The sequence below is a fragment of the Lagenorhynchus albirostris genome, chromosome 15 (assembly GCF_949774975.1).
Source record: "Lagenorhynchus albirostris chromosome 15, mLagAlb1.1, whole genome shotgun sequence".
Lineage (NCBI taxonomy): Eukaryota > Metazoa > Chordata > Mammalia > Artiodactyla > Delphinidae > Lagenorhynchus > Lagenorhynchus albirostris.
In genome coordinates, this window is record NC_083109.1 from 72,236,137 (window position 1) to 72,255,820 (window position 19,684).

Consider the following 19,684-nt stretch of genomic DNA (forward strand, 5'->3'; position numbering starts at 1 on the left):
TTAGCCAGAATTAAGGCTGCTGTCTGTGGCCACAGGGTCCAGGGGAGCATTTGACATTAACCACTCTCTTTAAAACTTCCCTTGGGCCCTGTGGTGCTGCACTCTCCTGCTTTTCCTCATACTTACTATCTTCTCATGGTCCTCCTCTACCTATAAGCTAGACCCTCTCCTTTCTACTCTACTGCTCTCCCTGGGTGTGTTTATCCAGGACCATGGCTACAGCTAGGCTGCTAAGGCCCAACTCCTCCAACCCAGTTCTTTCCTGAGCTCCAGACCTGGTAAATCACCATCATTCGTGGCCAGGGTTGGGTGAGGGGGATAAGATCACATCACTCTCCTTAACCCCCTCTCCCCCAGTGGTGCCCTTATTCCAAAGTTACTCAAACGGGATGCTCTACACTCCAGGCTCTGCTCTCTCCCTTTTCTCAGTTTCTACTCCACTATGCTCTAAGCCTACACCTAACTGTTATGCACCTTCTATCCCCCACCACACCCCTGGCCCCTACACTTACTATTTCCTGTTCCTGCAGGTCACTTCCTCTGCCAGTTTCCTGACCCTCTGCTGTGGCAGGTACCACGTCTGGATACATAGCCCCTTCTGCTAAGTATGAACCAATGTGCTCCAGTGTCTGTTCTTACCCTGTAGTCCCCTCACTTTGCTGAGGATCCTCCTGTGCTGAGGTACCTCAGTGTCCCCAGGGAATATAGAATAGCCTTCTTTACTCGCTTCTACGTGAAACGCAATTCCCTCCTCTCTTCCCCCCTTCCCCACCGTCCCCCACCCCTTGCTTTCCAGATGGAAAAGGGGAAGGAGAGACAATTGAGTCTGCCTTGGGAGTCTGGGTCAGAGAAGCACAGGGAAGGTGGGGAGACAGCTTCCTGGCTGGGGCAGGGGCCCCCGGCAGAATGCGGCAGAGGCAGGCAACAGGTTAGAGCAAGTATTGACCTCAAGCAGCCACTCAGGGGCCATGGCCAGGTCTAGGTTCAGGAGATAGTACTGAGGCAAGCCTGCAAGGCGGATTCAGCGGAGCAACCCCTGCCTGGCCCAGACAGTGTGGAGCCCAGGCCAGGCCCAGGCAGGCCCAGCGGTGGGGGAGGAGAGGCTTGGTTGGGTGCAGAGCTTGCTCCTGGCCATTCTGGTTTCCCTCGCATCTTAGGCAAATGGCTGCCTCCTGTTAGCCTCAGCCTCTCCACACGTTGGGGGCTCACGGGCTACATCCTGAGAGTGAGATGACGAGCCAGGTCACCACCCACCTCTCCTCGGGGGCTAGGAGGCTCTGGTCCAGAGGAAGAGCTGGGCCAGGGCCAGGACCCAGACGAACCAGGGGAGGTGGCTGCCGGCTTCTGGAACTAGAATCTTAGGCACTTTGCCTTGTGGCCATCTGGGGAGGGTGCAGGTGTTGGGGCCCAAGAGGCCTCCCTGGGGCAGCACAGCTGGACCCGAGCCAGCGAGTGCCAGAGTCACCAGGCTGCCACCCAGAAGTCGGCATGTCGTGCTGCTTGGCTCTGCCACCTTCTCAACACATTTCTGCCCCTGTCTCCCAAGGGAGCAGATTTTAAAACTCCATAAACCCTCAGGCTCCCACCAGCAAGCTCTGGATGGGGATTTTAGGCCTCTGGGAAGAGGGCTGCAAGGGCGGCCTGGGGCTGGGCTGAGCTTTTGAGGTTACACATGGAAGCTGCCCTGGGAGAGGACGGGCTCTCTCAGCTTGCTCTAGGCTTGAAAGAGAAGACAGAAACCACCTGGGAAATCTTATTCCCTTTATTCTCTTCAACTATTCAACATGACCACCAGTGACACAACACTGTTATTGACACACAACACTCAAAAGTGGGGCCTCTCTTCACTCCAGGGGGGACAAGTCAGGTGAGTGGGGCTTCCCTCACGGGGGCAAAGGAGTCGGGACTGCTCACCTGAGGGGCGGGTGCCATGGAACCCACCTCTTGGTTGTGATGGTTTCGAGTTGCCCCACCATTCAGGATTCATGCCCATGCTCCCTTCTGACCTCCATATCCATAGCAGTTTCAAGTTTCAGCCTAAGCTCAGATCAGTTTCTGTTCTCCCCTCTGCTTTCACCAATGACGCTGTGACCCTGTGTCGCACTCCTCCACGAGGGCCCTTCTTAAGAGTCAGGCTTGCGTGGAGTTGAACGAGAGGGTTTGGCTACGCTCTGCCTTCCAGACCCAGTTCTGGTGGGAAAGTGCCACGACCCCTGGGCCTTGGCCTGAGCTGGTCAGAGGGACTCGACACTGCCACCTCCCCCAGCCTGTTCCCTGTTTAGTTCCTCCCAAGATGTAGCTTGCTCTGGGAGGAAAGTACCCAGCTAAAAGAGTTTGGGGAGGTGGGCAACAGAGAACAGGTGACACCCCAAAGTTCTCTGACTCTGCCCCCTTTCTTGCTATGAAACCCCAGACCCCAACTAATCGTGTCCACATTATCCATTCAGTACCGGAGCCAAGACCTCTGGCCCTCACGCTACAACATGCGAGCGTCCTACTACGTATGCTACACCCTAGTCCTCGGTTGGCCTTCAGTCGGCCTTTGACCACACTGACCATCTTCCCCTGGACTGACCCTGGAGCCCCAAGGGCTCTCCAGGACCCTTCTGGAGACAGATTCCTCAGACCTGTTTCTGAGAGGATCTGCTTCTAGCTTTACAAGGGGTTTGTCTCTACAACTGAAGTTTCTCTCTGCTGCCATCTTACAGGGAAAAAAACCTGCTTGGAGAATCGTCTCCTCTTCCTCAGTCTCAGAGGGACACCCCCTTGGTCCATGCTGTCAGTAGAGGCAGGCAGCCTTCTTCTCCCCTCTTGGTGGTGCTCTCTGACCTGGCACTTGGGTGGGGCGGGGCTTTATGCAGATGTTAACAAGGGTCTCCCCGTAGTCATCCAAGGCCTGCCTTTTCCTTCTCCCCAGCAGGCCTCGCTTCTTCCGCCTACAGCGTTCTATGACTTCGATCTTTGAATTTGAGGGTCATCCCTTTGGGAACAGGATAGACGAAGGGTGAAGGACTTTCACCTTTTGAACTTTTAGGTAGTGGAATCAGAGGTCTCTTCCACAAGTTTGTAGGAAGCTGGGTCACCCTCTCCAGGGATGTGACTCCTCACCTGGCATCTCAGTCCTCTTACTTCAGGACCACAGTGCGTTACAGGGGCCAGCGTGGGGTCAGTGGGCACTTCCATTGAACCCAGCACTGGACGGAGTCCTCTCCTTCTTTAAGGGTCTCTAGGGTTAGGGGATGGGGTTCTTGTTACAGATGTTTCAGGAGTTTTCTCTCTCCAACCATTTTAGAAGAAAACAGTCTGTTTCCCCTGCCACACACTCCCAGTCATGTGAGCGGGTTTGGCTGGGTTAATGAAAGTATGTCACTGTGTGTGGTGTGTGAGGACTGGAGACAAGCCTGGCCAGGGAGTGTGTTTCTCATCCTTCCATTTCCCTCTGAAGGTTTCTGGCTAAGGAGGAAAGGAGCCAAGTGGGTGGAATCTGTCCCTTTGCAAGCCCACAGTCGGGCTGGGTTGTTAACAACCTCACAGGGCTCCAGGTACCAGGGTGAGGTGGTCAGGTGGTCAGGTCTCCATACTCTTCAGGGACCCACGGTCCAGTCTGTGGGGCGTTTGGACACCCATCACAGTGTGCAGGCTGGCTTGTCCTGCTAGCAGCCTTGCTAACAGCTCAGATGAAAGAGTGAGGTTTAAAATCAGGTTGCTGGCTAATCAAAGCTCTCTATTCTGTCAACTTGCTGTCCCTCGTTGCCACAGAGAGCCCACACATAGCTCTCTTGACTTGGAGAAGTCTGGGGAGGATTTAAGCACACACAGGCCTTGAGTCTCTGAAGGGCTTTATTCTTTGGAGGTCGACTAGCAGCGGTTCTCCCTCTCTGACTGAGGACAGAATCTGAGGAAATGGGCTGCCACTGCAGCAGGACTGGTGGCAGTTAGATTTCAGGAGAAGCCTCCTGACAGTGAGACCTGAGAACGTGGCAGGAGGGACCCTCCATCCCTGGAGGCCTCTGAGAGTAGACGTCCCCAGCTGGGCTGGGGAGAGGGGAGTCCTGCCTGCTTTGGGGGTGGGGGGAACCCTCATGGCCTGAGCTGGGATCTGCTTGTACTTGTAGTTTAACAAGCTCCTGGAGACAGGGAAGACTGGGCAGCCTGGAGTTTGTTGGGTTCCATCGGAACAGTTTCTCCACCTTGGTCTGCTTTCCTCAAAGCACTATAACCAACCCCCTACTCTTCCTCCCTAATTTTTGTGGTCTCCTTATACTTAAAGCTTTTATGCACCCCAAACTTCAGCCTTTAAAAAGGCTGGATTTTTTTTTTCCTTCCCCATTTTTGGGTTCTTTCTGATCAGGAATTCCATGGGCCTCTTCCTTTCACACACACAATCATCTAAGGCTGCCCTCGTACCCCAAGGAACCCCCAGTGTCCTGAGCTACACCTTCTTTTCCTAGTTCCTGGGTCATTTCTCCTCTGTGGATCTGAGGGCTCCTCATCACTTATTTTTCTCCTCTGTTTTCTTCCTTTTCTGGTTCCACCCCATTCCCGCGCTCCTCCCCAGACGAGCAGTTTCCTCAGTGTAACTGTCCACGGCTCTGGGAAAGAGGTTCCCTCCCATACTCCAAGGGGAGAGAATGCAAGTTCATGGGAGGAGCAAGTTCATGGGAGGTTCTTCTACACCTTCTAAGGGTCACTCCTCCCAAGTCAACGCCATTGTCATATTCCCTGCACTTCCCTGACCCTATAGTTTCACAAGGATTTCAATACAGTTTTATAGAGTTGTCTAGAGACATATTGGGACCTCTTCCTACAATTAATAGGGCTTTTATCCACTATGGTTTATAGGGTTTTTCTGCTACAGACTTAAAGGGCTTTTTTTTCCTACGTATTTATAGGGTTTCTAACCCAACAGTTTTTCTCTACTGCCGTATAAGTGGTTCCCACCAACAATTTTAAAGGGTTTCTCATCACTGATGTAAAAGCACTATTTTTACCCACCATTCTTTATCCTGTGCCTCGCTACAATCTGAAAGAGTTTTCCTCCTTTCCCCACATAATTTTTGGGGAGATCCAGTGTTCCTCTCAGGGAAGAGAGGCCCCTGGTCTCCAGACCCATTTCACAGGGTGACCCCTGGGTGGCAGCTCCTATGGAGGAGGAGGGCTGCGACTTCTGTGAAGCCGTCTCCACACTCGGGGCACAAATAGGGCTTTTCTTCCAAAAGGGTTTTGGGGCTTCCCCCTTCCCCGTGGCTGCTGCTCTCTGTGGGGATGGGGGCTTCCTCCTCATTTTCCTGGCCTGTGGACAGGGTGGCTGGCTCTGGGTGGGGGTCCTCAGGTTTGGGGGACTTTTCTTGGGTATGGGTCTCCTGGTGCCGGATGAGGGCTAGGCGATCGAGGAAGGAGGCCCCACAATCTGAGCAGCTGTAGGGTCTGGCCCCCAGCGGGCTCCTGAGGTGCTCCAGGAGGACCGAAGAGCTCTTCCCCAGCTCCGGACTCTTCTGGGGTTTCCCGCCGGCGTGGACTTTCTGGTGCAGCAGCAGCTCGGAGCTGAGGCCAAAGCTTTTTTTGCATTCGGGGCATTTAAAGGGCTTTCCACTTAGGAAGGGACTGGGCCCTGCCCCTTCCCCTAGGCCAATCCTATAATCAGGAAAGAGAAAGGGCTTTTCGTTGCCGTGGGTGAGCTGATGTTGAAGGAGGACAGCGCGATCCAAAAAGCTTTCTCCACAGTGGGAACAGATGTAGGACTTGGAGGACAGCAGACCCAGCCTTTGGCTGAAGCTCTCCTGCCCATCAGGCATTTTAAAGGGCTGTCCTGGGGGGTCAGCTCTGCCCTCCGCCGCACCTGGATAGGAATTTCCTCCAAAAGGGAGCCTGGGGGGTCGAAACTGAGGCGGCTTGGGGGCGGAGTGTGCAGGGAGGCCATCTGAATTTTTGTAGGGGTTTTCTCCAATATGGATCCTCTGATGCTGCATGAAAATGCCCTCGTCATTGAACCCCTTTCCGCAGACGAGACACTTGTGTGGTTTGGCTCCAGGGGGTGGGGTCAGCAGGGCAGGGTCCCCGAGCCCCAGGAGGCTGTCGCCCTGAGCTCTTCGGGCGGGGGTCTTGCCCCTTTCATGGATCACTCGATGCTGCTCCAGCTCGTGCGCCTCCAAGAAGGCCTTCCCGCAGTCGGAGCACACGAAGAGGTTCTCATCCATGTGGGTGCGCACGTGCGTAATGAGGTTCGAGCTCTGGCTGAAGCTCTTGCCGCACTCGGGGCACTTGTAGGGCTTCTCGCCCGTGTGCGTGCGCCGGTGCTGGATGAGGTGGGAGCTGCGGATGAAGCTCTTGCCGCAATCGGAGCACTTGTAGGGCTTCTCGCCGGTGTGGATGCGCTGGTGGCGGATGAGGGTGGAGCTCATGATGAAGCTCTTGCCGCAGTCGGCACAGATGTAGGGCCGCTCGCCGCGGTGGATGCGCTGGTGATTGATGAGGTTGGAGCTGACGCTGAAGCTCTTGCCGCACTCGGGGCACTTGTAGGGCCGCTCGCCCGTGTGTGTGCGCTGGTGCCGCAGCAGCGTGGCGCTCAGCGTGAAGGTCTTGCCGCACACCGGGCACTTGAACGGGTCCTCGCGCAGGTGAGTCCGCTGGTGCTTGATGAGGGTGGAGCTGTGGCCGAAGCTCTTGCCGCACTCCAGGCACTCGTAGGGCTTCTCTCCGGTGTGCGTGCGCTGGTGCTGGGTCAGCTCCGAGCTCTGGATGAAGCTCTTGCCGCACTCGGTGCAGCGGTACGGCTTCTCGCCGGCGTGGATCTTCTGGTGCTTGAGGAGGTTGTGGTTCTGGCCGAAGCGCTTGCCGCACTCGGGGCACTTGTAGGGCTTCTCGCCCGTGTGGGTGGCCTGGTGCTGGATGAGGTCCGAGCTGCGGTAGAAAGCCCGCCGGCACTCGCCGCACTTGTACGGCTTCTCGCCCGTGTGAGAGCGCTGGTGCTTGATGAGGTTGGTGCTCTGGGTGAAGGCCTTCTCGCACTCGGTGCACTTGTAGGGCTTCTCGCCCGTGTGCGTGCGCTGGTGCTGCACCAGGTTGGAGCTCCAGCTGAAGCACTTGCCGCAGTCGGGGCACTTGTAGGGCTTCTCGCCCGTGTGCGTGCGCTGGTGCTGCACCAGGTGTGAGCTCTGCGTGAAGCTCTTGCCGCACTCGGAGCAGGTGTTGGGCCGCTCGCCTGTGTGGATGCGCTGGTGCCGCAGCAGCTTGGACCACTGGCTGAAGCTCTTGCCGCACTCGTTGCAGATGTAGGGCTTCTCGGCCCCGGAAGGGCGGCCTTGCACCAGCTCCCGCAGGCTGGGCTCGTTGGCCGGGACCACCGGGGGGCTGTTCCAGGTGGTCAGAGTCCCCCACTGCCAACTGGCCTCACAGGCCTTGGTCCAGTCAGACGGGGTCGGGACTACCTCGGGAGTTGGGGGGTCCAGAGGGGTCTGGTGGTCTGAGGGGTTGGAGTGACCCAGCGGGGCCGGGGGGTCCTGGGGGACTGAGGGATCCTGGGAGGGTGTCTCCAGGGGCATCTCTGGTGGGTCCTTGAATTCTGGACTCTGAGTTGGATCTCCCAAGATGACCTCCTCCCCAGAACTTTCCTGCTGAGGGCTCTCCTCTTCGTTCCCACTGTCGGCACCTACAGAGAGAAAGGGAGTCTCCAGCCCCCATTTCCTTTCAGAACACGGGCCGAGCATCACTTCCCTCCCCTGGGTTTCCCCCAGAGTCTGCGCCCCTCCCTGAACTGGGGCTACTGTCTTGTCAGGACCGCAGTCCCTTCTTGTGTCCCTCACCTCGATGAGCATCGTCGGGGCTCAGCTCAGGACCCTGCAGATCAGGGCCCCACAGCGCTGCCTCGGGCTCCATCCCAGAACTCAGGACTGCCCAGTGCTCCAGGGACCCTGGGGAGGGGAGGGGAGGGGAGAGAGCACACCATGGGAGCTGACCTCCCGCCTTCCTTTACTCCCCCAGCCCCACTCCCCCACCTGCCCACCCCCCAGCCCCTATTTCTCCTGATCTGAACTGCAGTCTCCTACCTCCCCATTTTTCTGGGCATCAGTTCTCACTGCGCCCACACCCCTCCCCCCACCCCGCCCCCGCAGGCCAGATTCTTGCTCCAGATCTTAAGATCACAACTAAGCAAGTAGGTGAATTTAAGAGTGTAATTAAAAGCTCATCAGTCATAACCCTTTGAACCCACACTGGGGGCTGGAGAGGTATTATCTGACACTCACAGGGGAAGCAGGCTCTCACCCTACCCCTCTGATGCCCAGAGGCTGGGAAACCTGTTATTTTGCTAATCAGAGGAAGTTCATTAAAGACTCTAATTTTCCTCCTTAATGGGGCTGCTAATTGGGACCAATAAACTTTCCTTATGAGCCCCATAGACAACCAAGACTGCCTGGAACACTTAAAGAGTTAAAAAAAGAAAGTAACCACCCTGATTTCCCTGAGGGGACAGGGCCCTCCAAAAGACTGGGGCACTTTCCCGTTATCCAAGCACAGAAAGAAGGTCGAAGCTCGGGCCAGAGGTAGGGAGAGGGGTCAGTTTAAAGCCATCGGGGGCTTCTGCAGGAACTACCTTGAGAGGGAATTGGAAAGGAAAAGAGAGGCGGGATGAGTGTGTGGAGACCACCTGGCAGCTGACAGCTAGCTGACACAGTGCCCGCTGTGCTGTCCTCATTGTCGCACCCCATCTTCCCCACAGTCCTGTGAGGAGACCCAGGAATCAGGCTGTCCATTTTCCAGATTAGGAAATCAATGCCCAGGGAGATTTCTCCAAGGTCACAGGCTGGGAAGTGGCAGAGCTAAGACCAGATATGCAAGGCTCTGTGTCTGGCTTGTCGCAGCCTCTAAGAGAGGGAAGTGACCTTGAAAGTCATGTGAAACTCATAAACGTGGGCAGCTGGGGAAAGAAGCTCAGACAGAGCCTGCTGGCCATGGGAACGGGATGGAGAAATTCCTGGGATCAAGAGGTTTCCCTGGCTGTAAAAGGAGGGGTTGGATCCTGACAATCTGTAGCTGTGAACTCGAAACAGAGTACTCCCCACTGAAGGCTTCCACTACCACTCCCATCCTGGTACCCCTTCCTCTAATCCATCTTCTCTTTCGTTACTGCTGTATCCCATCCCTAACACGTAATAGGTGCTCAATAAATTTTGAATGAACAAAAGATGAATGAATGAGATGCCCCTTGCTCCTAGAAAACCTGTTTGGTCCAATGCCTTTAAAGGGGATGGCAGCAGAGGAGCAGGAGTTCAGAGTAAAACACAGGCAGCTGTCACTCCAGAGACAGTCATATGATTCCATGATGAGGGAACAGGGCCACAGGAGTTAAGTGCTAGGAGAAGAACTCCCCAGAGAGACCCTGGGGAGGGCCTGGGCTTTGAGTGGCCGTGTGGGATGACCACTGTGTGTATGGGGGTGGTGGTGCAAGGACTTGTGAGAAGGCAGCAGGGTGGTGACCAAAGTGAAGCAGGAGCTAGCTGAAGCCTGCCAAACAGCAGTAGGAGAGAGAGGGCTTAGATGTTAGGAAGTAAATGAACTTCTTCATCTCCGCAGCTCCTTAGGCTATGAGAATCCCCCACCCCCATCTGTAAGTGTCTTTGGGAAGGTGGAAGCAGGGACTTCTGCCAAGCTGGGGGCTGCCTGACTATGTTGAAGAGGCCTGCTGTGTTTGCTGAGGACAGGTAAGAATTTATGTACCACGATCGTCTCTCGAGAAATTCAAACTCAGCGATCCAGGGTAGAAGGGAAGGGGTTAATGACAAGGCCGACATGGAGTATCAAAGTGGGGAGAAGGAGGGAGGCAAGAAGTGCTTCGGCCTGCAGCGGCCTCGACCTCAGGCCAGCCCCACTGCGGAGGGAGGGAGGGAGGGAAGGAGAGGAGGAGGCTGCCTCACAGAGAGGTGTGGAGAGCGGCCCAGGGTGACCCTGACATGGAGGCAGCCGCGGGAATACAGCCACCCTGGCCCCGGCCCCCCGACGCCCACACCAGCCCGGACCCTGGACTTCTGCTCCAGCCGGTCCCCACGACCCTCCTTCTGGCTCCCAACCCCGAGCCTGGCATCCTCCCCTCCCCCGCCCGGGGCACCCAGGATTCCCGGCTCTCCGGCGGCGCCCCGGCCCCCAGCCCGGCCCGCCAGGCCGAATTCCCTCTTCCCAGAATGCTCACGCCCTCCCCTCCCCCACAGCCAGACCCTCGCGCTCTTCCCAGAATCCTCGGCCCTCACGGCCCCTTCCCGGCCCCCACCCCTAACCCGGGCGGCCCGGGGGCGGGGGAGGGGGCTCAGTCCCGCGCCCGGCCCCTGCCTCTCGCGCCCCATTGTTCCCCGGCGGCCGTCCCGGGCCCTCCGGGCCAACCCCCCGGGAACCCAGGCGCCCCCAACTCACGGCTCTGGGGTCTGGGAAAGGCCGGAAGGCAGAATCCAGCCCCAGGGGACTTAACCCCTTGAATGCCCTGCCTCGGGGGGCGGGCTAGATGCCGAGGACTCTGGGGTCCTTCTCAAGGGGTGATCCCAGGCTGAGGACCCGGGGACCAGTTCAGGGTGACTGGGACGGAGCAGGAAGTGACCCCAGCTTCCCGGGCCCCTCTAGCCTGGAGTCAGAGCATCAGCTCTATGGGATTTAACCCTTTGCCTCCCACAGCCTGGGAGAAAAAGAGGACGGGAAGCAGGGAGGTGGCTGAGACGACGCCCCTCTCTCCGTCTCCAGTGGAAGCCAGTTCTCGGGGGAACCCAGATACCAGTGAGGGGCTCCGGATTTATGGCCACCCTCCATTTCACAGGGGCTCCGCCTGCCGCTCCCAGAAAGCCCTATCTCAGATTTGTTGGCTGCTGGTCTCCGGGGCCTGCCTTTGTTGGGACTCAGACCCACGCATGGGTCCTGGATGCCTGGATTATGGGGTGGGAGCCAGGGCTGGCAGGACAGACCTGGAGACGGAACATCCTACAGACCAAAAATGGCTTAGATGAAATAAGAAGTCACAGCAACAAGCATTTGGGCTGAGGGGACCAGCGCAGCCACGAGAGATTTGTGGCAGCCCTGTGTCCCTAGCCCCAGCCTCACTGGGAAGTGTGTGCTGGCCCCTCTTCCCCAGTTAGCTCCCCTCAGAGGAGGAAACTCAGGCCCCGTGGTGGCAGGAGGGAGGAGGGCAAGAACGTTTCCCAGTAGCCCCAGGGGCACCCAACTCAGAGCAAGAGAAAAACCCTGGTGGCCTCAAGTCCAGGTTATCTAGGCCCCCAATTTTTATAGCCTTTTTCTCTTTTCCTCCTCATCACAATCAATGATTATCCCCATTTTACAGGAGAGGAAACTAAGGTGTGAGAAGTGAGGGAACGTGCTTAAGCCATGCCATTATTTCAGTTTAACACATCGGTATATGGAAGCCTATTATTTCTGGGCACTGTGGGGAACATAACGGCAGGGAGACCTCAGAGCTGAACAAAAATTGGGCTCTCTACCCTCAAGAACTCAAGAGGTTTGATTGTGTGTGTTTGTGTGTGTGTGATAAACACAAAGGAATTACAAATCACATTCACAAAGAGAATGTGAAAAGGGCTATCTGTCCAGAGATGTGAGGGAGTGAGGGGAGGAACAAACTGTCAGAAATTGCTAAGGGGAGGCAAGTCCTCTGGGGCTACATATGCGGTTTAGAGAGTGTGACCAGCAGAAGAGGCCCTGCTGGCCCTGCCTCTGCTCCTTATCAGAGCTGTCTCCTTCCACCTTCCCTAGCAGGCATATCTCCATCTTATCCTTGGCTTCTGTCACCTTTGACACCTCAGTCAAGCCTCAGGGCCTTTGCTCCTCCTGGCTTCCCTTCCCCTGCTCTGTTTCTCCGAAGCACGCATCACCTCTGGCACTGCCTTCCCCTCCCGCACACACAGGGGTTAAGGTCTGCTCCATCAGCGCAGGGGCCTGGCCTCTTGTAATCACTGCTGTCTCCACTGCACCTAGAACAGTAATGGCAGGTAGTAGGTGCTCAGTGTGTGGAATGAAGTCATCCTTCTGCCTCTTCCATCTGTTTCTGGATTAATCCCTAGGCTAGACAGATGGGGTAGAGTTGGGCAGAGCCTCCACTGCACAATCACATTCGTTCCCAGACATCCCCACTCTCCCCTTTGCTCTGAGGGACAGGTGAGAAGGAGGCCGACTTGGGATCAGAGAGGCTTGTGGGCAGATCCCGCCCTCAAGGCTCTCTTCTGCCCTCCCAGGGCTGCAAAAGCCTGACCTGGCTGTGGGGCAGTAAGTCTACAGGAAAGCTGTACCCTGGAGGCTCACAGAAGAGTTGAATTTGGCCTACAAGGTTTTGGGGTTTTTTAAAAACTGAATTAATTGCCACATTTAAAAATTGGTACATTTCACATAAAAATTCAAATTTTGGAAAATCCGAAGATGTGGCAACATCACCCAAATTTTCACATGGCAACAACTGGCTGGGCGGTAGCTTCCTTCTTTAGAGGGGCACGGGCTTTCCAGTTTGTCACAATCCTTGTCACTCCTCTTGTATTCCCCAACTGTGAGGCTGAAAGGTGGTTTCAGGATGTTAATCATCTTTCACTGTTGATGCTCCAGCACCCACTTAACTGTAGCTATTGATTCTGTACCCCTTGATCTGTGTCTACCAGGTTCAGAGTAATAAATAGGATGATGTCTGCTGACGTAGTTCCTTTGATTATTCACTACATGCTGGGCACTGTTCCAAGGGTTTACATGTAGTAACTCCATGAACCTTCAAAACAACTCATGAAACCAATATTATTATTATTTGAGGATAGAGTAAGTCACTTGTACACAGCTTACTAGTGACAGAGATGGATTCAAACCCAGGCATGCTGACTTCAGAACCATCAGGGCTCAGGTTGGCTGCGTGTGTGTGTGTGTGTGTGTGTCTGTGTCTGTGTGTGTTTCTGGGACCACAGAGTAAGCCTCTCAGCCCTGCCATTCTCTCCTCATCTTGCTCCACAAGCTGGAGAGAGGAATAGGGAAGGGCAGGGCACTCCGGATGGGCCAAGCCATTTTCCAGAAAGTTTCCTGTCCTGCTTCTAAGGGAGGCAAAGGGCGCTCTGACTATAGACGACAGTGTGCTGTCCTGTTGCCTATAGTCAGTTGGCACAGTGGCCGTGAAGGAGACCCTCCTGGCAGGGGAATTCCTGGAAGGATGAGGATTGGATTGACTCCCTGCCTTTCATGGACAACCCACCGCCACGTTCTTCTTGGTCACAGCTCACGAGCCTCCCACATGGCCCCTTAATACAGGGCCTTGTGCCCCGAGGCCCAGGTTGCTTTGAGGGCAGTGAGGTCCTGGAGGTAGATCCTGATCCAAACCCTGCTCCATCCTCACTGCCAGGATGATCTTGGGCAAGTCACTTTGCCTCTTGGAGATTTAACTTCCTCTTCTTTGGAAAGAGGATGAGCCTTGGTTTCCAAGGGACGGGAGGGTTAAATGAGATGATGCAAGAATTTGGAGCTGACCAACTCTAGCCACGTCTGCCTCAGTCTTCCTCATCAGAGGGCACAGCCCTCAGCCTGGTGGGCAGGAGAGCCAGGAGTCTGGAAATCTGGGTAATGTCCTGAGTAATCTGGGAGGACTTGGGGCCACGACTAGACACTCCAATCCCCTGCTGTATGGATGGGGACGCTCTCAGGGCAGGATGCAAGGACTGGGAAGGTGAAGCTGGAGGAGGCCACTCACCTCACCACCCCAGGCACCTTGTCACCAGGACAGCTGTCTAACCACAGGCAGAAAGGCTGCCAGATGCTGCCACCAGGAATGGATGGGGCCTTCTTCCGCGGAGATATGCGTGCCCACAGGGAACATTGGGAGCTGCTATTCAGGAACGTGGTTCTCAAATGCGGAACAAGAGCTGGGTCTGGGGACCTGGGGGTCCCTTCCACCTCTGAGAGTCTGAGATTCCAGACTCAGGAACTGCTCAAGTGCCAACGGTGGCTCCTAAGTCTTTGTCACAACAAGTCCTTCCCTCCTGGTGCCTCCCGACCACCGTGTCCCCTGAGCTCAGAACCAAGTCCTTCCTTTACATTCTCTTCCTCAGAAATCTCCTGTTGCATGTGGTCAGTTCCAAATCCTTAGCTGTTAGCTGCCCAACTCTGCCCCATCCTCAAAGCCTTAGCTCTTTCTCTCCATCTGCCGAACAGACCCGTCCACTTCGCCCTCATCCCAGATTCACCGGCTCCTTTTCCCTACACGATACCAAGCCTGGGGGGGTCCATCTTCTGTACCCCTTAGCCAGTAGGTCCTCAGGCCTATGGCACCACTGCTGAGTCCATCCAGCTCTTCCATCCGCCTGCCCCAGGCCACTGCAGCCCCCTGGTTCTCATTCCTGAATTACCACAGTGACTTTCCAGACAGCTGTCCTGCTTCCAGTGTCCTTTACTTCTCCCCACCCATCTGGTGCCCATGGGTCTCCCCAAAGGCACTGCAGTGTTTGCCGTCAGAATGACTCCATGGTCCTCATCCTCAACAGAGATGGTTTGTTTGTTTTTTTAATTTTTGGAAATTACGGAACTTTTCTATTTTTATAAAGTTAAAATAACTTTGATTAAGCTACTGAAGACCACATATATCATTGTGTAAATAAAATTAACTTATATATTAAGTAAATGTGTATATTATATATATGTGTGTATATTATATATATATAATACAAATGAAGAGAAATGAAATCTTTGTATACTGTTTTGAAACCAAATATTTGCATTAAGGTATGATCTGAACTAACTCTAGTCGCTAAGCTTTCAGGGCCTCAGTTACCACCTCTGCAAAATGACATGGTCGCTCAGATGTTCTCCAACCACAAGAGTCCGACTCTGTGAGTGACTTTTGTGTATATCTTGACTATTCTGGGGAGTTTGCATAAGTACCTGGAAAGAGTTACTTCTGGGGAGGAGAACTGAGAATCTGAAGTAAGAGCAAGACTTAGCTTTGTAATCTTTTGTTCTGTTTGATGATTTCCAATTTAGAGGAAAAAGAAAAAACAACACTTTTTTTTTTTTTTTTTGTGGTACGCGGGCCTCTCACTGTTGTGGCCTCTCCCGTTGCGGAGCACAGGCTCCGGACGCGCAGGCCCAGCGGCCATGGCTCACGGTCCCAGCTGCTCCGCGGCACGTGAAGTCCCCCTGGACCGGGGCACGAACCCGCGACGCCTGCATCGGCAGGCGGACTCCCAACCACTGCGCCACCAGGGAAGCCCACAACCACTTTTTAAATGGAAGGTTACGAGTGGAGATTGTGAGATTTAAAAAAAAGTTGATTTCCTTTTCAGGTTTGTACTAATCCGAGTCAAATTAGGTCGATACAACTGATTTCCTATCCATATGTGACACATGGACTAACCTTCTGGAGAGGTTCCCATCAGCCCTGGGAACAAATGCTCTACTGGGGCCTAGGGAAAGGGAAAGGAGGTTGAAGACAGATGGAGGAGAGTATTATATTGTCACACACATTAAAGTTCTTTTAAAAAAATCGGGAAGCTCTCAAAAGTTTGAAGCCTGATTCCACCATTGACATCCCCCAAGGAACCTGTAACTGTGTCTGTAGAACAGTGAAGTTCAAAGCCCCGGAGGGCCTGGCCCTATCTGAACGCAGCCTTTCTGCCTCCCTCACAGGTAATCCCCACCCCCCCACATAGCAAGGGCTCCACCCCACCCATCCCCTGACAGAGTAAGGGCTGTCCTGCTTCTGGGCCTTTCACCAAACCCTGACTCCCTCCCTCTGCTCTAAAGCACTTCCCCTCCTCCTGTCCACGTAGCTGAGTCTGGTCTGTCTGCAGGGTCCTGATCAAATACCAGCCAACTTAAATCTAGGCCCTGATAGTAGCTCACATTGAGTAAGCATTTTACAACTTATACTTTCATTCACATGAAGGCATTTGTTTCTACCTTTGAGAGGCAAGTATTATCATCCTCTTTTTACTCACAAGGGAATGGGACTTCAAACAAGTCAGATAACATGTTCTGGGCCACAGATCAACTGTGAAGTCTTGGATTTCCCAGCTTTAAGACTGGGGCTTCTCTCCTTCGAAATCCAGCTAAATCCTACCCCTTCCTTCCCTGACTACAGTGTCTCCTAGATAACTGTCCTCACCTTTGTCTGGGGGTCTGACCTCAGGGATTCCTAAGTTCTACTTAACACCTTTGCCACATCTGGGTACCCACTGTACTATTATTTATGTGATATATTTCCTTCAATTTGACTCATTTTTCTTTTTCTTTTTTTGGCCACGGTGAGCAGCTTGCGGGATCTTAGCTCCCTGACCAGCGCTCAAACCCAGGCCCCCTGCCGTGGAAGCACAGAGTCCTAACCACTGGACCACCAGGGAATTCCCTGACTGACGCCTTCTGACTGCTGAGAGGTTCTTGTTTTGCTTTGTAGGTCTGTTTATTTCCAAATACAGCTTCATAAGCAGAACTATGAAGTCAAAGATATGCAGCCTTTCTCTAAGATTTATGTCCTCAGATATTAAAATGACCCCTTTAAGTTGGTACCATAAGGGAGATGAGGGAACCTGGCAGTTGTGTTTGTTTCTTTATTTGTACCTTGCTTGGTTTCAACAAAGACTTGAAGCATTGCAACAGGTGCCTGGCATCTAGTAAGCCTCACAGCCGCTAAAACGCTGGCCATAATTACTGACAGTAGCAGTAGTAGGGTATCATGATCAAGATAAAAAATAAAATGGCAAAGGGAAAATAAGGGGTGAAATGATAACATGAATCCAGGGTTGGTATACAATACATATGTATAAAGCTCTGTTTATAACTACTAAAAGTGGGTTACAGATTTGCTGTGCTTTCTAGAGGCTGAAGCAAATATTGGTTACAAAACTCATGTGAGGTTTGGGAGAAAGTTCTCCGGTGAGTCCTCATCAAGCTGACATTTTGAGATGCCGAGGGCCATGTCTTCAACCCATCCCCTAATTCTGGATCCAGTCCAACACAGAGACAGATGGCAAACACAGCTCCGACGGGGCATGATAAGCAGCATGGCTGCCATAAATGCAGCCGGTTTTAAAGACACTATTACAAATCACACATCCTGCTCATAATCCCAATAGGGGGATTAACTACAACATACATCTTTAGGCTTTTTTGGGGGGTTGGCAGATTAGATACACAGTACCTCTTCCTTGTCGTCTCCAGGGGCCATTCACAAAGAATGAAACATTGGTGGCCCTAGAAATACCCAACTGATAAGAAGACGGTTTTGTTTCAAGCTTTAAGGGGGATAGTATTTGGAGGTTTTGTTTGTCTGGTTTTTCACCCTTGAGATCTGATCACTAGATTTGGAAAATACTGCCTTTTACAGGGGCAATCAAGCTGCTCTGGCTTACAGCTGTTCTATCTCCAGATCATCTGTCCAGCTTTCTTCCCCTTTCCTCAGATGTCTAGGGCCTATAACCTCAGAGGGCTCAGGTTTGACCTCCTTCCTTCCACTTTAACTAATATCTTTTTTTTTTTCCAGCCACACTGTGCAGCTTGTGGGATCTTAGTTCCTGGACCAGGGATTGAACCCAGGCCCACGGCAGTGAAAGCCCCAAGTCCTAACCACTGGACCGCCAGGGAACTCCCACTGATATCTTTTGTGCCAAGCATTTTCCATGAGTTATTTTAGTTTTTGCCATAACTCTGGCACATGGCTATTACTGCCCCTATTTTATGCTGAAGAAGTGGAAGTTCAGAGATATATGAAGTAGCTTGCCCAAGGTCACCCTGTTAGGTAAAAGCTGTGATTATTGCAGTCTGATAGGACTCAGTGTCCTTCCTCTTCCCTACACCATGCCATTGTACTCACAAATCATCCATTTGATGGTCTGGTTTAGAATTCTAGCTGAGTTAAACATCAAGATTCCTGGCTGTTGGTTTGTGTTACTGATATCTTTCCCCTCTTTTGAAAATCATGATTTCATTTGTCTGTCTTTTGTACCTCTTCTCCAAGGAGTCAGGTGGCTTAGAGCTCATTGGCAAATTTTCTCAATTTCTTCGTCCAAGTCAGATCAGACGTGACTTAGTTCAAAGCAGCATGATGCTTTCTTAAAATCTCACACCTCCAATGTCAGGTTTCAATTTTCTCTCACCAGTGTTGGTTATAAAACAAACCTCAGGGACTTTCCTGGTGGCACAGTGGTTAAGAATCCGCCTGCCAATGCAGAGGACATAGGTTCGATCCCTGGTCCGGGAAGATCCTACATGCCACAGAGCAACTAAGCCTGTGAGCCACAGCTACTGAGCCTGCGTGCCACAACTACTCAAGCCTGCTCACCTAGAGCCCGTGCTCCGCAACAAGAGAAGCCACCACAATGAGAAGCACGTGCACCGCAATGAAGACTAGACCCCACTCGCCGCAACTAGAGAAAGCCCGCGTGCAGCAACAAAGGCCCAACGCAGCCAGAAATAAATAAATAAAATAAATAAATTTATAAAAGAAAAAAACCCCGTAATGCAAATAAAAACAACCATGAAACACTGTTTTTAATCTAAGAAGTTATCAAATATAAATAGTCTGATTATATACTTTGTGGAGAAACAGACCTCTCAAACATGATTAATAAGAGGATACATCTGCACTGCCTCTTTGGAGGAAGGAGAAATTTGCTACACTGATCAAAATTCAAAATGCCCACACCCTTTGACCCAACAATTCCATTTCTAGATCCTACAGGCTTGGTGACACGTGCACACAAAGATGTATGCACAATCATATGCACTGAAATGTTGTTTTTATAGCAAAAGACTGTGAATAATCTACATGTCCACCAATAGGGGAACTGATTAAATAAATTATGGCATATCCATATAATGGTATACTCAGCAGCTGTGAAAATAAATGAACTAGTTATGTACAAACTGACTCGAAACATTCTCCAAAATATGTTGTTATGTGAGGGCTTCTTGGTGGTGCAGTGGTTGAGAATCCGCCTACCAGTGCAGGGGACACGGGTTTGATCCCTGGTCCAGGAAGATCCCGTATGCTGCAGAGCAGCTAAGCCCATGCGCCACAACTACTGAGCCCATGTGCCATAACTACTGAAGCCCACACACCTAGAGCCTGTGCTCCGCAACAAGAGAAGCCACCACAATGAGAAGCCCACGAACCGCAACGAAGAGTAGCCCCTACTCGCCACAACCAGAGAAAAAAGCCCGCGCGCAGCAACGAAGACTCAATGCAGCCAGAAACAATAAATAAATAAAAATTTAAAATTTATTTTTAAATAAATTGTTGCTATGTGAAAAAAAGCCAGGGGAAAAGCAAGTATCTACAGTGCGCTATCATTTTTATGTTTTTCTAAAAGGAGATGCTTGCATATGCATAAAGTATCTCTAGAAAGATACATAAGAAATTGGTAACATGCTCACCTCAGCAGGTGTTGATAGGGGATGGGGCAGCCAGAGGCAGGAGGTTGGCTGGCCTTGCACTTTTATCTTTTCATACCATTTGAATTTTTTTTTCAAACTATGAAAAGAAGTGAGGGCTTCCCTGGTGGCGCAGTGGTTGAGAGTCTGCCTGCCGATACAGGGGACGCGGGTTCGTGTCCCAGTCCGGGAAGATCCCACATGTCACGGAGCAGCTGGGCCTGTGAGCCATGGCCGCTGAGCCTGCGCGTCTGGAGCCTGTGCTCCGCAACGGGAGAGGCCACAACAGTGAGAGGCCCACGTACCGCAA

At 52.8% G+C, this 19,684-nt stretch overlaps 1 protein-coding gene and 1 long non-coding RNA gene across 5 annotated transcripts; one reads left to right on the forward strand and one right to left on the reverse strand.

The window, feature by feature from the left end:
- Positions 1-1,747: 1,747 nt before the first annotated feature.
- On the reverse strand, positions 1,748-10,589 carry ZNF629 (zinc finger protein 629). Of its 3 annotated transcripts, none has more exons than XM_060123381.1 (3): positions 10,402-10,589; positions 7,803-7,910; positions 1,748-7,648 (listed from the first exon to the last, which is right to left on the reverse strand). In XM_060123381.1, the coding sequence occupies exons 2-3, from the start codon at positions 7,873-7,875 to the stop codon at positions 5,115-5,117; spliced, it is 2,607 nt and encodes an 868-aa protein (XP_059979364.1). In that variant the 5' UTR covers positions 7,876-7,910; positions 10,402-10,589; the 3' UTR covers positions 1,748-5,114. The 3 variants fall into 3 exon arrangements, with proteins under 3 accessions (XP_059979364.1, XP_059979365.1, XP_059979363.1); XM_060123382.1 differs by having other exon boundaries at positions 1,748-7,667; XM_060123380.1 differs by having other exon boundaries at positions 1,748-7,910.
- Positions 10,590-15,074: 4,485 nt separating this feature from the next.
- LOC132505372 (uncharacterized) lies at positions 15,075-19,184 on the forward strand. 2 transcript variants are annotated; one of them, XR_009535384.1, is made up of 3 exons: positions 15,075-15,240; positions 16,259-16,379; positions 17,486-19,184. It is a non-coding gene; the product is annotated as an uncharacterized LOC132505372 (long non-coding RNA). The 2 variants fall into 2 exon arrangements; XR_009535385.1 differs by lacking the exon at positions 15,075-15,240 and adding an exon at positions 15,489-15,633.
- The last annotated feature ends 500 nt before the right edge of the window (positions 19,185-19,684 follow it).

Coding starts and splice junctions, on each gene's coding strand:
- ZNF629 (XM_060123380.1), bottom strand. CDS start 7,814: ATGCTCATCGAGGTGAGGGACACAAGAAGGGACTGCGGTCCTGACAAG.